Raw genomic sequence first — 21,461 nt, 5'->3', positions numbered from 1 at the left:
TTTAAACTTAAGTTCGTAAAAAATATTTTATCGTTAAGATAATTACGGTCGATAGTTGAATTATTAAAGGGCACTGTTTCGACTGAAAATTGAGGTCAACAATTGAGTATTCCGGACATGACCGTACCTCATGAATGCATCCAACATATTGTCACCTCAACGATTATATAGGTCACCTCATATTGTAGACTTCATCAGAAAAGAAACAAATGTTCCACAAAATCTCGTTATGTATAAAAATATATTACATTTTGGTGTACGATATGTGAACCGCTATTTAGCACAGGGCGTCACCGCTTCCTTAACTCGGGGAAATCAACTACTATGAATTTCTTCTATGATGTATAAAAAAATTTTCTACCCGATATATATTACATGACAAGTTAACATGTAAATTTGGAAAAAAACTACAAATTAAAAAAAAATAGTTTTAAATCATAATTTCTGAAAAGCCGACCTCTAGTGGTAGTGAGATCGAGCTCATTACTAGGAAATCTCAAAAGAAAACCTAAATATGGTGATATTTATCTAACAGTGTTTGGAAAAATTAAATGACCTTTACGATCTGAATTATAACTTCTTCAATAAACAACCGTATAGATCGAAACGGAATGAAGTTTCAAACTGAGTTATAACTTGGTAGTTCAGAAGCAGTATGTAACAAAACTTTGTCATGAAAATTAATATCCAGTCTAACATCCTAAATATTTAACAACTTTAATACGTATTAGTTCTTACTAAAAATAATAATAATAATGATGTGATTATATATATATTTAATGATAGTGTTGTATAATAAGTATTTTGAATGAAAATTAATAAGAATTGGTAAAAAGTTTACACTAACCAAAAAAAAATTCTAAAATAAAAATGTATGATTATATATAAAATAAATCAAAAAGAAGTCTAGGTTTAAGAGATAATTTCAAGGCTACTTAATATTTACCCATTTTCTGAGCGTTTTAATTTAATTAATCATTTTATTTATTTCTAACACGTGTACTATTGAATTAAAATAATAGAATAAGTAATAGCCGATAAGTAATATCGTGGAAGTTACGTTTGTCCAATATATTTATTAACAAACATACCTGCTGAACGACATTATTTTGGACTATTGTATAAAAAAAAAAAAATGGAATAGAATCTTTTTAATACTTGATTTTTAATACCAAGTATTAAAAATTTTTCTTTATTTATTACTATTTCAAAAAATACAGATTATTGTATTCTCCGCTGAAAATACACTCGAAGGCAAATCACATTAAGTACGAGGTATATATTTATTTTCAAGCAACCGCGAAACCTACATGCATTCAAATCGTATTGTATTAACATTTTTTTTTTTTTTAATAAAAGTTACTTATTCACTGTTAAGATATTCTTAAAAATACACTCTCAGAAAATATGTTATTTGGTCAATAGATGATGCACTTGTAGTTTTATGTCTGTCGCTTTACTGACATAAGAATAAGCTGAAACATAATCACTTAAGTCTTTTACATATTAATTTTCAATTCACAAAAATAAAAAGAGGAGTAATCACAACACATCACCTTAGAAATCACACCGCTGAAGTACATAATACAGTTAACCATTTATTACTCGGTCGAATCGCGTAAAGTTCGCCGGTGGTTAAATTAAGGCGAGTCCACCTTACACGAATGTAAATGAACGCTTCTTTATATCGGGCTATGTTTCACTCACTTGTAATACACTATCAAGAATTTCTCGGTGTTATTTGTATTTGTGCACCTTTATTTCTCTGAATCACACATGCCTTTACAGTTTCGTACGTAGCATGTTTTCTCCATTCCCAGTGCCAATACTTCTAATTACATAATTTCAATATAAATCAATAAGTTGTGAATTTTTTTTTTTGCAAATCTACATAACTAGTGAAATATTACATCACTGTAAACGTAACTAACCCGATAATCGAGTTTAACTACAACTTATTTACATTTGTTACTTATTTCTTGAACTAACATACGTAATAGAATAGATATAATTATTATTATTAAAATTGTTTAATGATACAAAATTTTCTATCGAATATTAAAAAAAAAAATAAATCAGTATTTAATCCACTATTTAAAGACTGACTGTCTCTTAAGATAAAACAAAACGACATTAAAAATGCCTGAAATAACATATTTTACACTATTTGAAAAAAACTCTACGTCTGTCGAGTTGATAGTTATCTTGCAACGTTTTCCTAGAAAAATAAAAACATGATACCATTTTTTCTAAATCTGTTCGCAGAGAGGCAGGCATTGCAAAATATTTAAATCAGTTATTTTATAAAGGATAAATTGATTACGTTGCCCCTTAACCCTAATTTATAAAAAAATGTTTACGTTTAAGTTTACAGATAAAAAAAAATAGTTAAATTAGAAAAATCTATAAAAATTAAATTTTTAGAAGTGGAGATGTTAATATTATCATTAAATTGTTTTTGAAAATGTTTCGATGGTATTATGTTCGATGCAATTTTTCTTTAACCACTAAAGACGTAACACCTTTTCTTTCTTTCTTTTCTTTCTTTTTCCTGTTTAGCCTCCGGTAACTACCGTTTAGATAATTCTTCAGAGGATGAATGAGGATGATATGTATGAGTGGAAATGAAGTGTAGTCTTGTACATTCTCAGTTCGACCATTCCTGAGATGTGTGGTTAATTGAAACCCAACCACCAAAGAACACCGGTATCCACGATCTAGTATTCAAATCCGTGTAAAAATAACTGGTTTTACTAGGACTCGAACAAAGACGTAACACCTGCACTATATCATCGACACTCATCCGATTAGAAAAAAGATTAACAGAATACATTGCATGAGAGATTTCTAAATTTATATATCATTGTGGGGCATTAAACCGTTCCTAAAATATAAAAAGTCAAACAGAGACAGAGACCGACAGAAGTAAACACAAAAAGTAGAATTTTTTTAAACCATGAAATTAAGCTTTTTCTTTAGATATTTAGTAGAACAGAGGAGATGAGTTATATTACGACCGATACAATAAGTTTCTTGTTATACATTATAACAACAATGAAAATAAAAAAGTACGAAATTACCTCCCAAAGAAAGAGCTGTTATAAAAAAATTGACATCAATGGTATAACAGAACTTATATAACAAAAATAATTATGTAAATTATTCCTATTTCCAAGATATCATAAAACCGTAACAGTTACAGAATTGAGGCTAAAAATATATCACCATCAACAATCTTTACAAAAAAATTTTCTACGACTGACTAAACCTTATAATTTGGTTTTCATCAAATCTGTAGCTATTAGATGTTATGCACTACCGCTCAAAAGAATAATAAGTCATCCTTAGAAAGAAAATGTCAACTAAGCTATAATGTGAATTCCGCAAGGACACAAGTTCATCGCCCGTTCCATCAAATTGCACTACGTTTCACAATAACATCTTATTCTACAACATCGAATAACTCAGCTGAATAACAGTTCTTCAAACCGGAATCTTTTTAAACATATATGAAACGAGTGTAATGGTATATTACGGTATATTACTTTATGCCGTTGACATAATAGTCCAATATGTACGTCTGAAAATAAATATATCGTAAGTAAATAAAATAAATGCCATAAACAATATTTAACGCGATCCTAAAACAAAATGTAATTTTTTTAATCATTCTGTATTCAGATCTACTTGAAAAACCACACCCACCGGCAAAGAAGGGAGAATAAAGAAGGCAGATGCATGACGACTTTGTATGAATGCATGCACACAAGTTAACACATTTTTTGAATGCGTTATTTGGACTACAGATATACTATGTAGCCTTCCCGTGCAGGAGGTTGAAGTTTTTAGTCCAGCCGAACCGGTTATATTTTAACGCTAAGCGGCCCTTCGATACTACCCCTATCTACCACTCTCTTGTTGAGTTCTAATTAATAACAAATCCCGGCTTGGCCACTCGACGATGTAACCAAACAACGTTACGTACACCTATTACACAAAGAATCGCAATTGCCGACGGGTCCTGAATGAGAAAGCTGCGCTAGGTACGTGGAAGCTTCCGAAATATCATATAAATCGATTGATCAACTGGTAAAAGAATGCAAACAGAAATCAACAATCGCCAGACGATCACTAGGATTTGTTCACAAAATTTTATTTAGGTACTAGCAGGGTATTACAACTCACCATTGTAGTGTTGGGTTTCTATCTTAAAATACATTTTACTAGAACAATGGAAATAAATGAAATGAAATTACCTTTGAATAGTTTGGGGAGGGGATATCTCTGCCCAAACACTGCCTATTTCTGCTACAGACAGGCAAATACTCAGATAATAAAAAATATTCGCTGTCTTCAGCGCGGCGAATATCACATTTGAATAAATGTTTACCATGATCCCATAGTTCCCAAAACATTTACGCATACAGAGAAAATAACAGTCTATATCCTTGCTTGAACGAAATATCTTTAAAATTTAATCATGCCGCCGTCGATATTAAATTCATAGCGAAGTAAATTTCGCCATTTCACATAACAATTATCAATTGACGCTGACAGATAGAAATCTACCAGTCGGGAACGATATGCGTTTCTCACCATGCGAAAAAACTAAAAATTAGTGGGATTCAGAAAACACTACCTGTCGATAATAGCTTCCAAAAGACATACAAAGAATGATCTGAATGATTTAATAATCGTGAATAAAAAATTAATTAATATTTATACTTAATTTGACTTAACGCCTTGTAAAATACTTTCCTCGAGTTCGCTTCACACAAAATTTTACAAGTAAAAAATATTAACAATAAATTGTGAATTAATTCAAAAAAAGAAAAAAATGTATATAAAGTAACTAACGGATTTTAATTAAACAGAATAAATAATTAAGCGTTGATGTAACATTAAATATTAATCGAGCATAATACAAAAAAATAACAATTAAATCCTCCTCTAAAAACTTTATACAGTTATAGAAAATAATACAAAAACGGTTTATCACTTTAATGATGTGGATTTTAGAGTCCTCGCATAAAGAGAAAGGACTAGAAACGAAGTATAATAGAAAAGAGAAGAGAGCCGAGTTAGTCAACTGTTTGAAGGTAATCTGCCAGCAAGCTGGTCGTAAAAGAAGGCAAGACAGGACACGAAACGCAGCTGCTGCCACTGTACATAGAAACTGGTTAGACTGTTGTGTCGCAACTACTGGAGGTAAACTGCGGTATTCATGCAAGCTACGAACCACGTCTCCGAGGTCCAAAAATTCATTCAATAATTAAATTACGTTACTAACTGTAAACTACCAAAAATTAATTAAGACTGACAATTGAGTAAATGAATAAGTTTAATTAAACAAGATCTCAAATCGTTTTATGAATCTTAGAACAGCGATACAGCTGCAAGGGTACTAAAACCCATGTTTTTTTAAATTTTATAATTGAAAAAATTGTATTTATTAGCTAGATCTACTTATATAAGCAAATCTAATTAGAAAACTATATTAAATAAGCAAATATCGGTAGATTACTTATACTCGTATATAAGCAAAATGGGTCAAAGCTTTCATTCACTTATATGCAGTAGTAATAGTAGCTTACACAGCGATCACACAACAGTTTCCTAAAAAAACTTCCAACTATGTAGAAATAGTAAGTTATTAAATTAAATATTATTAAATAACAGAATTAAAATAATAAATGGAATGGTAAAATATTAAAAAACCGACAGTGGAGAATCGCTAATAATGATGTTAGATATTAGTTATTACACGAACATATAATTTGTTTATAGTACATATAATTACAAAGGATGTGTTTTTAAATTGTAGTAAAATAAAATTTTCAAAAAAAAATTAGACATTTCCGTGCTTATACGTAGCATTTGGACTACATCGGCAATTATCCTATTTATAAATAATCTTAGACGTATACCTATTTACTAAGCCAAATATAATGGTTAAAAAAATTAGAACTATGAGATTACATTAAATAAGCCCTCCCATTTTTTGTAAGTTAAGATTAAACATACTAGAATTTACGAAAAATTCTTGGTTTATGGTGCTTCAGCAACGTTCTGAAATAAACTAAAACCTTTTTATTTTGAGTAACGTAACAACTATTCTTATCCGTACCGGGCTTTTAATGGAATAAAAATGGAATGGAATGCAAAGTTGGCGGGAGTTTATAGATTCTCCCTACGGATCGCAGAACCTGGACAGTGTCCCTTGCTGCTGGATGATTCTATCGGGCGTGTTTTTAAAGGTTTATTTTACGTGACGGGTCTAATTTTTCAATTTTTGTCTAATTTAATATTCAATTTAATCAATTTAATATTTTTTGTTTTTTTTAAGGTCGGGTTTAATTGCATTCCAATCCGTTGTTAAACCAGCGTTATCAAACCCATTGTATGGGCAGACCGCGGAAGGCTAGGCTTATGAAACCTGTCCTCCCGACGTAATTCCCCTTCAGACCGTCCACTGAAGTCCTTTCGGTGCTAACGCTTCATAGGCTAGCAGGAATACGCCACAACGGGGCACAAACTATATGGAGGGAGCAATGCCCCCTTCACCGGAGGGGTCGCAGTTGCTGATTTGATTTAATTTAATTTAATTTAATTGTAAGTTTTAAAGAAAAGGTTAAGTAGAAGCTCCACTTCTGTGACGGCTGCCTTTCAAGGAATAAAAAAAAAAAAAGGCTCATAGAAAAAGGTTCATAGAAACCCTTTGTTATCAACAATTAATACTATTACTATTTAATTTTTCGGAAAATCATGTTGGATAAAAAACGTAGCCCGATATCCTTAAAATGTAAATCATTATTTCCTTTTACTTTGGACGTAAAAATTCAAAATGAAATTTAGCTAATAGGGCTTTTGCATACATTATAATCTGATTATGTGGTCGTAATTTCTTAACAATTTTTGTACTCTCGATGCTCTGTGTTGTAAGTTACGATGTTTATAATTAGTAATTATACATCGGCTTGCATTTTAAGGTGCCATAAGTGAATCAGATGCTTATTTTAATGTATTTGTGTTTTGTATGGGCTGTTTTCTAATCGATTTATTACAGGCTGAGACGAAATCCGAAACACGAAACTAGTGTAAGGTGAACCGGCAGCTGTCCATATTTATTTTATTTTAATATAAAAACATTATATAAAAGAAATTTTTTTACAAGAAAAATTATTTCATTAAATCTTTCGGTTTAGGAGAGGCGAATTTAAAAATTGGTTTTCCGTCCTATCCTCAAAATTTAATCACACTATTAATCATATGATCGTTCTGCAGTAAATACAACAGAATCCTTGTTACCGTTATAAAAATTTAGCTTTTCGTAAATTTTGATAAATATAATTAATCCATTAAAGTACGAAATCCGGATCATTAAGGAAAATGATATAAACACATCTGTTTTTTTTTAGAAACTGGGTGTGTAGTCCAAGTGCTAAACATTAGTACATATACAGATGTTATAGGACCACAAATACTGCATTCCAATTTTACCATAAATTGGTAATTCATTTACTAATTTAATCATACGTAAAACTACATATAATCACTGTTAACAATAAATTGTGAACAAAAAATTATCAAATCAACATGTTATTTTATTAACATTTAACTGTCTATAAAAAGTATTTCTACATGTTTTCGTTATGATAATTGTGAACATATTTGAAGTTATATAAATAGAAACGGTAAAAACGAGATCGAGCAGATTTAGTTACTTCTTAATTTATTCTATTACTCGTATATAAAATAATAAATTAATTATTCCGAACATTTTAGGTGTTAATAAAAAAATAACAAAGCAATGTACTTACATGCATGTTTTATTGTTGAACAGAGCATTTTAAATAGTTTTGTTTACAACTCTTATTAACGTCAATCAAGTTCCACATGAGCATCTTTTGTGGCGTAAAATGTGTAGACGATGTTCAATTTTACGCCACTTATTACGAAGAATATCTAGTTTATTCCATTAATTGTATCTTCGATTCGTTTTTTTAGTTCATTGATATTGACAGTCTTCGTGTGTATACCTCGTCTTTGACAAACCCCTAAAACAAGAAGTCGAGTGGCGTAACGTCAGGGTATCGTGGTGGCTAGGAAATTTATTTTCAGGGCCAACCTAACGTTGAGGAAATTGTTCATGTGGATAGACCCAAACAGAGGCGTGACCAACAGTTTTTGCCTCCGGGTTGAATTGGAAAGAAAACTTTCTTCACGGGCCGAACGAAGTTTAACATTTAAAAAAATGTTAAATATAAAAACGATTGATTTAAATAAAGAAAATTTTATTATGGAATTTTTTGTACTTTTATTTTCATTAAAGAAAACACAAATATAGATTCATGTTTGTTCACAAATATATGTTGAGCTGAAGATTACAAAATATTCCTTGGAAAGTTTTTTTTAAATTTCCGTATTTTCCATTATTCAATTGCTTATAAAAAAAAGCTAATATTGAAAAATTTTTCGCAGGCCGCATAAATTCATTACGCGGACCGGATCCCGCCCGGGAACCGTATTTTGGTCATGCCTGCCCAAACATGTAAACACCAGTCTTGTAGTAAACGTTGGGTCGCCAATGTTCAATTTTGCAATACTGCATAATCCTGTAATATGTCTAAATAATTAGTGCTAGTAGCCGATGGCTCGGCTAAGAAGAATGATCCGAACACTTCATAAGCAGCCAACGCAAACCAAACCTTAATGGGCTAGCACGTGTTTTTCGATCGGCATGAGGGTTCTTGCTAGCCCTTATCCCGACAATTATGAAGGTTAACGTGAACAGAAACAAATCTTCGTTCATTTTATCAAAAATGCCCACGGAAAAATTCTAACAGCGTAGTTTATCGCCATCGGTGCATGCACCGACTGAATTTTGTATGCATAAAGTTTTATGCGCTTGTAAAGAACCTTCACGATTGTCGATTGCGGTATACCCAATTCTAAATTCGCATGACGAATCATTTACCCGGACTTTTGTGAAGAGTTTCTCTTACTCGACAATTTCGTCAGAAACGGGAGGTCTGCCAGTACTACGGGAGGTTTTTGTGTACTACATTTCCTGTATCTTAAACTACTGATAAAAACTTTTCATACAGTTTTTATTACGAAGATCACAGCCGGTACCCTGAACAAAAATATCTATGAACATTAAAAAAAGATCCTTTCAAGAAAGAAGAAAAGGGAACGAGTCAAGCAGCCACCAGACGTATACCGAAGAATGAAAAAAGAAACCTGCACTTTCTCCTGTTCAGCCCTTCAGGGCCACGGAAATACCAAGGTTATTGGCGTGTAATTTCGATTACTACCGAGTCACGAAAACTGTAGGCCAAAGAAAAATGAAGATGTCTTCAAAAGAAGAAAAAGAAGAAAGAAGACCCGCTACGCGACTCGCCGTCGCGGACTGGAATCCGGAAGAAGAGCCCAACAGAGCAGCAACGTGAAGGGCAGCCACTGAAGAAGAAGATGAAGATGAAGTAGATGATCTTTAACCATTTAACCACACCTTAAAACTACTTACAAATTAATTAAATCGTCAATTGCGACTCCCTCCGAAGAAGGGGGCGCATTGCTCCCTCCTAACAACTAGGGCCCCGTTCTTGCGTATTCTTGGTAGCCCATAAAGTGCTAGCACCGAAAGGACATCAGCGCACGGTCTGAAGGGGAATCACGTCGGGAGCACCAGGCTCAAAAAGCTTAGTCTCCAGCGGTCGGACCCAGTAATGGATTAAAAACGCTGGTCCAAAACGGATACGAACGCATTCACAAAATCCGTCCATAAATATAATAAAAATTAAAACCTATAACCGATATTAAAAACGAAACCCCTGAATCACGCCCGATTATACAATCATACAGCAGCAAGGTACACTGTCCAGGCTCTGCGATTCGAAAGGAGAATTTTGATACTCCCGCCAGTTTTGCGTTCCGTTCCGTAAAAGATCCGCTTTCGTGAAACTATAGTACGCACGTTGCATCCTCCTGCATGATAGCCAGTGCTCAACTGACAATCCCCCTGTTGTTACGTCGTGCCGGCGTGTTCATTCAAGGTCATTCATTAAATATAGTACGTACATTCACGTTTCAAAAAAATCAATGCGCGCTAACCTGCTTTCTTCATTTTTAACCCCTAAAATGCGCTGAATAATTTATGTTCACTCTGTATTTGTTTAGGTTCAATAAACCGTAATAAAATGATTAAGTACACAACAGCATGAAATTCAAAAGAATCGAAAAACAGGATTTAATCTAACTTGCATAACTTTTTGTTTACAGTAACAAGTAACACATTCATTGCAATATCAATATCGGAACAACTAATCTCTTCTCTCACTCTTTTTTATGAGATTTTAAGAAATAATCCCTCTTTAAGAATGAACGGAAAATATTTTTGCATTTCAGTAAAACAATTTATTCATACAGAAATGTAGCGGTATCATTGTCTTTCCTGACTGTTGTAGAGACAAAAAAATGTGTTTTCTATATTTAAAAAAAAAGGTAACTTTCTGTTCCTTCCACATCACTTCCAGTGGAGAACTGGTCAATCGGCTTATCATTCAACTGGATACAGTCGTAAACTGGATGTTCCTTTCCGAATCCTGTACCTCTTTACAAATCGGTCTTTAGTTTGAAAAGATCCCCGCTGCCTTAAGAAAACCATGACTTTTCCTTTGCGAAGGGTTGTTTGTTTCATGTAATGGCTCCACCGAGGACTGACCACCCTTTATCATATAGCCTTCTCCTTATCCATCATCCATTCCTGATTTCTGGTTCTGTGGGGTTCTATTAGGTCCGTACCGCGGATGCTGGGACTTGTAGGAACGGGCATGTCTGTTGTGATTGGCGAAAAAAGCAAGGTCACTCAATAACCGACAAGGAACTTTAGATTACACTAGCATCACAACAAACCTTATGACTGCAAGCCTTATAACTGCTGAAATGTCTATCGAGTAAAACTGGGCCTTCTCATTCCCTCCTAAACACAAATGCAGTTAGTAAGTTATTTAGTAATCATCTACAACAACAAAATTTTACAAAAGCTGCAATAAATTATCATATTTTATAGCTGCAATTTTAGTAAGAATAAAAATGGAAGAATATTTGAAGTTCCTTATTAGAAAAAGTTCTCTAAATGCACACTCACGATACATTTACTGCCAGTTGGGATAAAACCTCTATGTAAGGAATACTAGTTTTAGGAAGAAAGTAAAACGAAAAGAAACGCCAGTCTAGTACAGAATATATTTAATATGAAAAACGTTTTAAAAACTTATAATCATTATTACAGGAGCAAGAAATGCACATTAAAGCAGAAACAAAAAATTTCATGTAAACCGTAAACAGCATAAAAATAATGAACTTAGATCAAAAAAGCAAACTTGTATTCAATTACACGAGCGGATAACACCGTATAAGAAATCAACAAGTTAAGGGACAGCATTTTTCATAGCGCTTGCTCTCTCAAGAAAAATCATAATTCCAGGTAAATTTCCACACCAAGAATTTTTCTTATACACACAATGAGGTTGTGTTATAAAAACACTTATAATCATTGTCATAAAACATCAGCTATTAAAACAATATTATTTAACCAGTATCCGCAATACGGCCTTGCTCACTTATTTCCTCAAAGGCTACAAGCGTTCACCATTTTTGAGGGTTGCCAATATGCAATTTTTTGCTACTCTTAAACTGCTCATGTAATGTAATATGCTCATGTAATTATATTTCAAAATAATGAATAGTCAATAAAAACGCTTTGTAGCGTTTGACTTTAACGAAAACAAAAGGTAAATCACAAGTTTTATTTAAAAAAATCCTCGTTTTGCCAAAATTAAGTCAAAGTGTAAAAAAAAGCCTATTTACGAGTTGTTCTTTTTTCAACGTTTTATACTGGAGAGGACAAGACATCCTATGTTTATTTTCGAGAAATAGTCTAAAGGCCCTTTCAAACTAACAAAATTGTTTCTGGAAGTAGAGTAACTGTTAAAAAAAACAATAATTTTTACACAACTACAGCAAGTTGAGGATAATACGCTGAGGTGGTGTTTGTTTGATTTCCAAAAATCTACAACTACTCCACAATTTTCTGGAACAGGTATCAAAAACCAAAGATTCACCTCAATTGTAAGATTGATAAAAGAATATATCAATTCTGGACCCGAAAATTCCACAACTGCATGACATTTTAAACCGAAATTAAAATCACGTTTTATTAAGTTATCGCTACTATAATGCTATCAGAGTTTTCATGATATTTAATTCACACATAAAATAAGAACACTCGTACTGCGTAAAGTACAGTGTCAAGTATTGTTACAAATCAATTCACTGTTTAAAATTGAAGCACGATTATCACGTTATAATCGTGTAGTATTACGTCATCAGCAAGTAGTCTTATTTTTTTCGAATTTCCACAAAATTTCCTAGTTCTAATAAAGAAAGCAAAAAATCTTATACTTTAATCATTTTAATAATAATAATAACTAAAATTGTGCGTAAATTAAAAAAAAAAAATTGTATTCCTAATTAATAAATTAAAAGATTTTCTAGACAGAACAATATTAGTTTTCTTAGGTAAAAAAAAGTGATTGAAAGCTGTAAAAGAAATTACAAAAATATTATTTTTTATTAATCATTCACCAACAAAAAAAAATTGAAGTACGTAAATTGAAATATGTAAAAGTATAAAAAAAACGAAAACGAAAACAGAGAATGTAAAAAAAAATTAACTATGTTGTCAAGGCTAGAGCACTTTAACTGAATCTTAAGCATCTTTATATAACGATAAATGGGACAATTTCATTACAAAAGCACTCGCAATTTTCTCTTGTTCTTATTGAAACTCACCCTTATCCTTGTCATATTGAGAGTATAAAAAGAAATAAAAAATACGTGAAAGAAATAAAAAATAAAATTTTATATCCCATTATTATTTTGTAATCCGGTACAAAATGTTTGGTAATGAAATATCAACTACTACAATAAAAGTAAAAGCAGCAAATAACAGTAATGAAGCACTTTACTTTATTAAAATGCAGATATAATAAAAAGTAGAATACCGCTATCATAACATATGACAACAGAAACCGCATAAACCTTTTATTATTATTATAACATCCACCAAAAGAAAACCTTTACATGAGATTTCAGAATAATAATAATAAGTATAAAATAAAAACGTACGACTATGAATTTCTATTTACGATAAAAAAAATACAAACATATATGTTAGCAAAAAAAAAATATATATTTTAATGAATTTAGAAGACTAAGCGAATAAATTCAATCGCACGAGATGTTGAAATAAAAGTTAATGAAAGTGGATTATATTAACATCGTTATTGTAAGTTGGACTACTTGACCTGATCTGATGCATGCAGAAAATATAATCAATTTTCACAAATATTTTATCTATAAATTGTATCCATAATCACATCACTTTTCTCTTCAAAGCTAAATGTTGGGTTAACCGTAGCATACACACAGACCGAGAAATAAACTATTATTTTCTCAACTAAAATATAATTACACCGTAAATTTATTATTTCACATTTTTTGAAGGGTAAAAATTATCTTTAGGTAATGGTAAAATTTAACTAAAAAGTGTCAAGCTCAATTCAGTAAAATAAAAACAGCTGGACTGCACAAAGAAAACGATTACAGCAGGATTTGACCACAAACAACAGAATTGTTACATGAAGTAAAGTATCACGAAAGTGTACCTCCTAACAAGTAATTACAAATCACTAACGCATAGACCAACCAAAATGTAAACATGTATGTATTTAATTTTTAACAATCCCACTGCATATTAAAAAAGAATTTAAGCAAAAGTCAAAAAAATAATAGCAATAAAAAGCCAATTTTCTTACTGTGAATATTAATCTCTACTGTGCTACGCTATATAACTAAAGTAATTTGTTTAGCGTATTTAATTAAAAAGAAAAAAACCTTTTTATTACAAATAAAATGAATCTATTACAGGTATAAAATTCCATTTAAAAATATAGTAAAATTTAATTTTATCTTTTACAAAATCTGGGATGACATATCTACAAATCGTCACGTCGAAACAAGACAAAATTAATCCATAAAGCTCACCCCTCAGCTTAACTGAATTTATAGGAAGTATTATTAGAAATTAATTCTTTAAACCTCCGTTTTTGTTTAATTGTCCATCCAACAAAGATAAAAAAAATTCACTTTCTCCCTTTTCTAAGACTTTCACGGGAACCTGTTGAACTTAACTAATTCTTTTTACGTCTGAACCTAATTATCAGACATTCTCCGTTTCTGTATACCCACCTTTTAACCGAGGAAAGAATCACATCAATGAAAGCGTAAACTTTCTATAACAACTATAAAAGAATAGATTATAAACTAATTCGTAATAAAACTGGACTAACTATAAAGATATAACTTGCTTTTTTTGTGTTTTATTTTTTTACATACAGTTAAGAGTTACTCATTGAAATACAGACCACAAAAAAAAAACAGAGTGAAATTTTAATAATTACCAATCAAACCGAATAATTGCAAGTAGTTTAATATGAGAAAGTTATCACAGAAGAGCAAATCTCGATAGCAATCAAAAGATGTAAATAATAAAAACCGCACTAGTAACTCAAAATGTTAAAAACCATAAAAAAATTATTTTGTTTAAAATTTTTTAGACAGCCACACAATTCTGCAACAAAGATTTTTTGTAGAAAAATACAAGACAAATTATGCATTTAGAGCACTTTGAATAATAAAAAAAAACTTCAGCAGAATATATTATAGATATCAAGGTTCTAAGTAACTACTACTAATTAAAGATAAGGCACTAGGAATAAAAGATAAATAAATTATTTTTAAACGTACTGGAAAATAAATTTTTACATGACGAAAAGGCCGTGAAATTCAACTGGATTTGTTAAGGGGCATAAAGGTTATTTAGTATTATTTGTTTTACTATTTAAACGAAATCTAAATAAATGGGGATACAGATTATCTTATTCGAAATAAGATGTTAATAATAATAAAATAATAATCTTATGCGGAATAATAAATATCTTATTATTCGAGAAACTCCGAAAATTCAGTTTAAATATTACCACTTTAAGGAACATGATAAGTGGTTACAATACAACAAACAATAAAGCTGTTAAAAAGGTAGTAAAATGAATGGGTGTAGTAATTAGGTAAACAAGTATTTTCTGTCTGCATTTGTCTACTAAATTTGCAACATGTTTGGTATTACCAAACTAACTCGATGAAGATAAAGAACTGATCAAATTATAAATGACGAAAAATTATGATAATACGATTACTATATTACAAATATAATAAAAGACTAGAATTATAATTTCAGACGAAATAACCATTCCGAAAATAAGGAATACTTTTTTTTGTTGTGGTTGTGTAAACATGCACAAATTCGTTCTATTGAATAAAGTTACGAAATACAGTAAAAAAAATATAATTAAAACTCAAGCGCTTGTACTTCTCGTGATAAACACTACAGTTAACCGGTGTTATTTAAAAAGTTAAGGCTGGGAAACCAAAACAAAAGAATACAATGCCGTCGAAGCAGGAAACTATGATGGTTCTCAGGGTCCGGATATCGAGAACGGTTAATTACCTTGTGGGATACGAGAAAGCCTGGGAGACTACTTCAATCAAATGAGCACATTTATGTGAATGTAAATATTATCACTTAAACGTAAACACAACATATCAAGCAAATTTAAGCGATTAATTTTCATTTTTACAACTGACCGTTTTTAAAGCTAAGACGTATTTAGCATTAAGTTGTGGGTAATTTTCCGTTGCAATCAGTTACTGTACGCAATGCACAATAATACAGTAATATCTATAAACATCTTAAGCCGATCAATAACAAATAGTAAAACATTTGGGCGGTCTATAACAGCATATTACGTTAAAATGTATGGCACAGGAGGGTTAAATTCTAGCTTAGATCATAGACACCGATACGGATTCATAATTTTCTGTAAAGACGCTCACGACAAACTAAAATACCTCCAATACGTCAGAACTATACACACATTAATAAATACGTAGATATTTACTCACTGCCTTTAAGCGATTAAATATACTAACGGGTAAAAAAATCCACTCTGACCGAGATTCGAAACAAGAATCTTTCAAAATAAAGACAAGGATTTTCATCATTCCGCTACAGAGATCGAATATATCTCTTTAAGCAATTAATCTGAGTGATTTGTTATTAGAGCGCAGTTGAAGTCTATTTGTTTTGTGTTTAAAGTATTTTCTTCTAATGTATCAACAGTTTTCTTAAGTTTTTTGAACGGAAACTGAATTGGCCATTACCCCCTTAATTCTAGTTACGTTAATGAGTAATTTAGTAATTTCAGTACCAATGATTTATATAACAGTTGACTATAATATTGGAAAGACCAAACGAACATTCGTATTGATAACCGTTAATATAAAATCACACAATACGAATTTGAAAAAAGTATAATTAACCACTAGATTCATTTTATAAGTATAAAAGAGCTTGGTTTCCAAATGTATAATTGCACTAGAACCTACAGATATAAAATGTTTGTGTCAACTCAAATACATTTTAACTCTCTCACTCCCCCCATCGCTCGCCCTCAGTCGCTGTCTCTCTCTCACTCTCTCTCTCTCTCTGTGTGTGTGAGCGCGCTCTCTCTCTCTTTCTCTCTCTCACCCCCACATACACGGGAACAAAATAATAAAACAATAACGTCGCAAAGGTATTATTTTACAATAGATTTTCACGTTTACATAACATGCACAGGTGGTTTTAAAAACCCTACAGAAATACGTATCACTACAAAAAAACGTAAAAGATGGAAAACCTCCGTTATTTTTACTAGTGAAAAAATAACAAAATAACAGTACACAGAATTACAGGTAACGTAATATCGCTTTTGTTGGAGTTTTACAAATTCTTAACACCGCAGAGAAGCACATTCCAGAAAACGTTGGTTGAAAGCTTTTAAAATAACGATATAAAAGTGTAACATAGCCACATGTAGGTATATGTTTTATTATTGTGCTTTCATTGTTTAACGTATATTAAAACGCATAGTTTTTTTATCATCGTAACTTGTTATGAGAAAATCATTCATTGAAATTTCTAATTACATATTTTACAGCAAGCAAAAATGATAATTTTATAAAACCAAGAAAATATTCCTCCAGGAACGTTTTAATTTTCAGTAAATAAAATTATGGCAGAATAATAGTTAATATTTTAATCAGATTAATTACTTTAATTAAAAATAGCTAACATCTATAAAGATCTATAGAATAAATGTTTGAGTAACCCTAATCTATTATTTTAATTGTTTCCAGACGCTAACACCTATCATCTGATTGTGAGTTTATTTTAGTATGTTATCGTAATGTACTATTAACATTTATTTTATGTCTCTGGTTATTTCGTTTAATATTCTAATAGATTTTAGAAGCATTATTATTTTATACTGCAAAATATAACCAGTAAATCAATTTTCATCGAGAGGTAACAACGAACGACCACTGCTATTTTGCTGGATCTACCGCTGTTATGAAAGAATACGCTAATAGCAAGTTACTGTTCTGTAAAGTAGGATTAATAATATACTTCCTAATTTACAATTCTATAATGAGCATTTTTTTAAGAGTATACCTCGTTCTGAGAGTTTCAACTTTGATACACGTTTGTTAAAAATTAGGCTTACAACTGCAGGTATAATGAAGGATAATATGAACTTACCCGTCTGTTTGTTAGTAGAAAGCTGAGGGATCGTCCACACAATAGAATAACGGAAGGAAATGTAGGCTATGATGTCGACCATTTTATTGCTAATGGTATACACACAGAATGCTGATTAAGTTCAGGTAGGGATGGAAAGAACAGCAAAGATTGGTTTGTTAGTATACTGTAAAATTTTAACAAGTATACAATCGACTAAATAGCAATCGATGTATATGACAAACTGTATACGTTTTTAATAAAATGAGGACAAGTAATAAAAATAATGTAACAAACCAAAGCACCACAACTTACATACAAAAAACGATACATTGACGGGTAATTATTTGTAGAGTACAAATATATTCACCTTCTATTCACAATAATATTCCCTTTTCTCAACACTTTTCGGGGAAAATCTAGAAAAAATATAAATGAATAAACACATTCTAACAGATTGGATTTCAGAACAATTCTAAAGTAAACATTTTACAAATATGAACTCTTCTTTTTGTATAACCCGAAAGAAACTATTCTTTGCTAAATCTATTGTAAAATCTTTAACTGTTAACAATGATTCTGAATTAAAAGGTATTTTTCATTCATTATACAATTAATTCATTATACATACAAATAATTAAAAATTAGCTATGAACTAGATAATATGGCTGCAAAAAAAAAGAAAATAATGGTAGTTCGTTTTTATTTTATTGGTTTTATTACCTACAGCCGATAATGGAGGAATGAATTAACTGAAAAAATAAAAAAATTGCTTTTTGTTTAATCGTCGAAATCTAAATTTTGTAAATTGTAATTAATTACATTTTTTCCCCCTAATTTTATACAGTAAAGGAAAAAGCTTTTTCTGCAAACGAGTATCACAATTCCAAATTAGGACAGACATTCAAGTCATGATAAATTTTCGTACAGTACAAATATTAACTGAATAATCCTAAGGGAGTTATAGAACTCAACAAGCAGATTGCTATTAAAATATTATGAAAAAATCGAATTAAATACCTCTTAAATTTAAAATAAAAATGAAACGTTAAAATTCTTGCTACAAGGAACATGTAATTTCAACGCAACTAAACAAAACTCATCTATCTTTAATTTTAGTTACTTATACAATACATATAAGTATCCCACAACATTAATATAATAAAACATAAATGAAATAACAAGAATTATTCTGAAAGAAATAAAAGATTCTCTACGACAACTTTTTCAGCATTTCAAACAAGGGATAACCAATAAATAATTTCAGATCATCATTATTTTTAAGTGTAATTTTAGATAATTGAATTTCTCATAAATTAAAAATATATAGTTTTGTAATTTATTTGAAAAAAAAAAATATATATATATATATGCAAATACATGAACGTTTTAAAAACGATAATTTTCTTAAAGAAAAAATGAATAAAGTAATGAAGCCAAAAATAAACAAAAAAAAACCTTTAACCAAAGTACTTCAACAAATAATGTTTGTGTCTAGTACGCGAACGAAACAATCATTTTAATTAATATTTTACAAAGGCGGAAGAAACAAAAAAAAAAAACATACCTACGTTTGTCATTTTTGATTATACTTAACTTGTTTTAATTGAATAACGGATCCTTCTAGACTGCCATTCTTTTACAAAAAAAAAAATATATATATATATATACCACGGGTTGCCCCAATGCTAGAGTATAAATGTACGGTAAAAACTGACGTGCTTTCATAACATGGGCATTATAATATTTAAGTATCTTTTTTATTATTATTAATAACAAAACTAACATAACAGTTAACGTTAAAAATTAATAGGAAAAACGTAAATAATGCAAATAAACAAATTAAGATACCGGTAATAAGAAAATTAACTTCTGAAAGAGGTTATTATCTTTACCGCAATAAAAGACATACCATCAAGTTAATAAATGGTTGATCATTTCTTTATTTTATATGATAAAGATTAAATCATTGCGTTTTGGTTAGATGTTTTGTACTAAAAGGTAAAATATTTGAAATAGTACATAATTGTACAAAAAGAACAGTATATAATTCACTTTAAAAAAGTAATAATAATGCGCAACCCGCTTTCTAAATTACTAATCTGACCACTATTTTTTACACGATATCAGTTGTTTTCATTTAATTATACAGTTTCGAATTTTTCTCGAAAGAATTAGGTCTCTGCACTTAAAGATTTACATAAAAAACAAATAATACTCTACGGTTTACGCATAATGTCATTTACATCAGGATACAATAGAAATTATATGTATGATGAAAATAATATCACACAATTTAATTAGCAGAGTAAATTAAAATGTATACTCACTCTTCCCAAAAAAAACCTGCGGTAGCACTTCGCCGTATCATCCGTCTCAAATTTGGTGCGATATTGGTAAGGTTGCTGCTGAGCCGAAGGCGGCGCCGGTGCCTCGTGACCCTCTATCCAGAAGCCACCTCCAGGAGGTAAAACTATCATAGGGTAAGGAGTAGGACCACGCAGAACCTCTTCTAGCAGTTCCTGAGAGCTGCTGCTCCCGCCGCTTCCGACCCTGATCTCTTCCCTTGAGTTCTGAAAGAAAAAGGAAAATGAATAAAATAACACTGATTTTAATTAAAATACAACATTCAAAAATTAGAAAAAAAATTCTAACAAAGTTAAGTACTACTCTACACAGATTTACCTTCACAATGTATAAAAATACGGAACATAATCTCACATTCCTATTGCTGTGATACTGATAAAGCAATATGGTGGAATCTAATTATAATGAACTTTAATCGGTACCTTTAAGAATTTTCTGTTGGACCTTCAACTACTATGATGACGATTTTGGTTTCACAATATCCTGGAATACGGATATCAACTTTGTGTAATAAAAGGAGATTGAATCGGATCTACGGGCGCCGATTCAACCTTGTTGATCTGCCGAAAGATAGATCGAAACGCCGAACGAACTATTCAGGCCAGGCTTTCCCTGTCAACCTTCCGTACCTTACGGCAAGCACTAAATTTTTTTGCCACCCCGATACACACATCAGAGATGAAATAAGTTATAATAGGGTACGATAAAGTATTTTTTCCACTAAAAATTTATTATTAAATTTTTTTTCCAACTGCCTGGCTGGCGAATCATTAAGAAGAAATATTTCCTAGTTTATTGCGATTAGTATATTACAATAACTTTCGCAATAATTGTATAAATATAATAATTTCAGGATATAAATAATGAATATTTCCATTAAAATATATTTTTATTTTTAAACATACACAAATTTAATGCCGTATCACTTAAACGATTACAAAAATATTTTCTATAAATTTTTAAGAAAATCTACAATATGTTTTCGGTGTAAGTTTAGCAAATACTTATTGGATACAACCTTAGAATTAACGTTATAAAAACAAAAGCCAATAATAAATTAATTAATGCCGCATAAATTTTCCTGCAAGTTTCAAAACCTGCTTCATAAGAAAGGTAAAAATCGTGAATGGTTTTATTTTTTACCAAACCATTTTTTTTTGTTATGTACGCAGTTTCAGTTTTTAATTAGTTTTCTACTAATATAATCAGTTGTATTTTAGCACTAAAATTTTTTTCTTCAAAATACCGAAGGGAAACTACAAATCTTTATTTAATTTTTTTATCTAAGTCACCTTTACAAGACAACAAACAAAAAAAAAGTAAAAGTAAAGTACAACAAACAAAAAAT

At 30.7% G+C, this 21,461-nt stretch overlaps 1 protein-coding gene across 8 annotated transcripts in view; it reads right to left on the bottom strand.

Moving 5' to 3' along the window:
- Nucleotides 1-21,461, bottom strand: part of RapGAP1 (Rap GTPase activating protein 1) — a 753,456-nt gene that overhangs the window by 77,736 nt on the left and 654,259 nt on the right. For all 8 annotated transcript variants that reach the window (XM_075373977.1, XM_075373968.1, XM_075374012.1 and 5 more), the window contains one exon: nucleotides 20,077-20,319. In XM_075373977.1, the coding sequence (XP_075230092.1) occupies nucleotides 20,077-20,319 (243 nt within the window). The remainder of the gene's footprint in view (nucleotides 1-20,076; nucleotides 20,320-21,461) is intronic.

Source organism: Lycorma delicatula, chromosome 1 (genome assembly GCF_047948215.1).
Source record: "Lycorma delicatula isolate Av1 chromosome 1, ASM4794821v1, whole genome shotgun sequence".
Classification (NCBI taxonomy): Eukaryota; Metazoa; Arthropoda; class Insecta; order Hemiptera; family Fulgoridae; genus Lycorma; species Lycorma delicatula.
The sequence above is the reverse complement of the archived record's forward strand: the minus strand, read 5'-3'. Positions and strand labels throughout refer to the sequence as shown.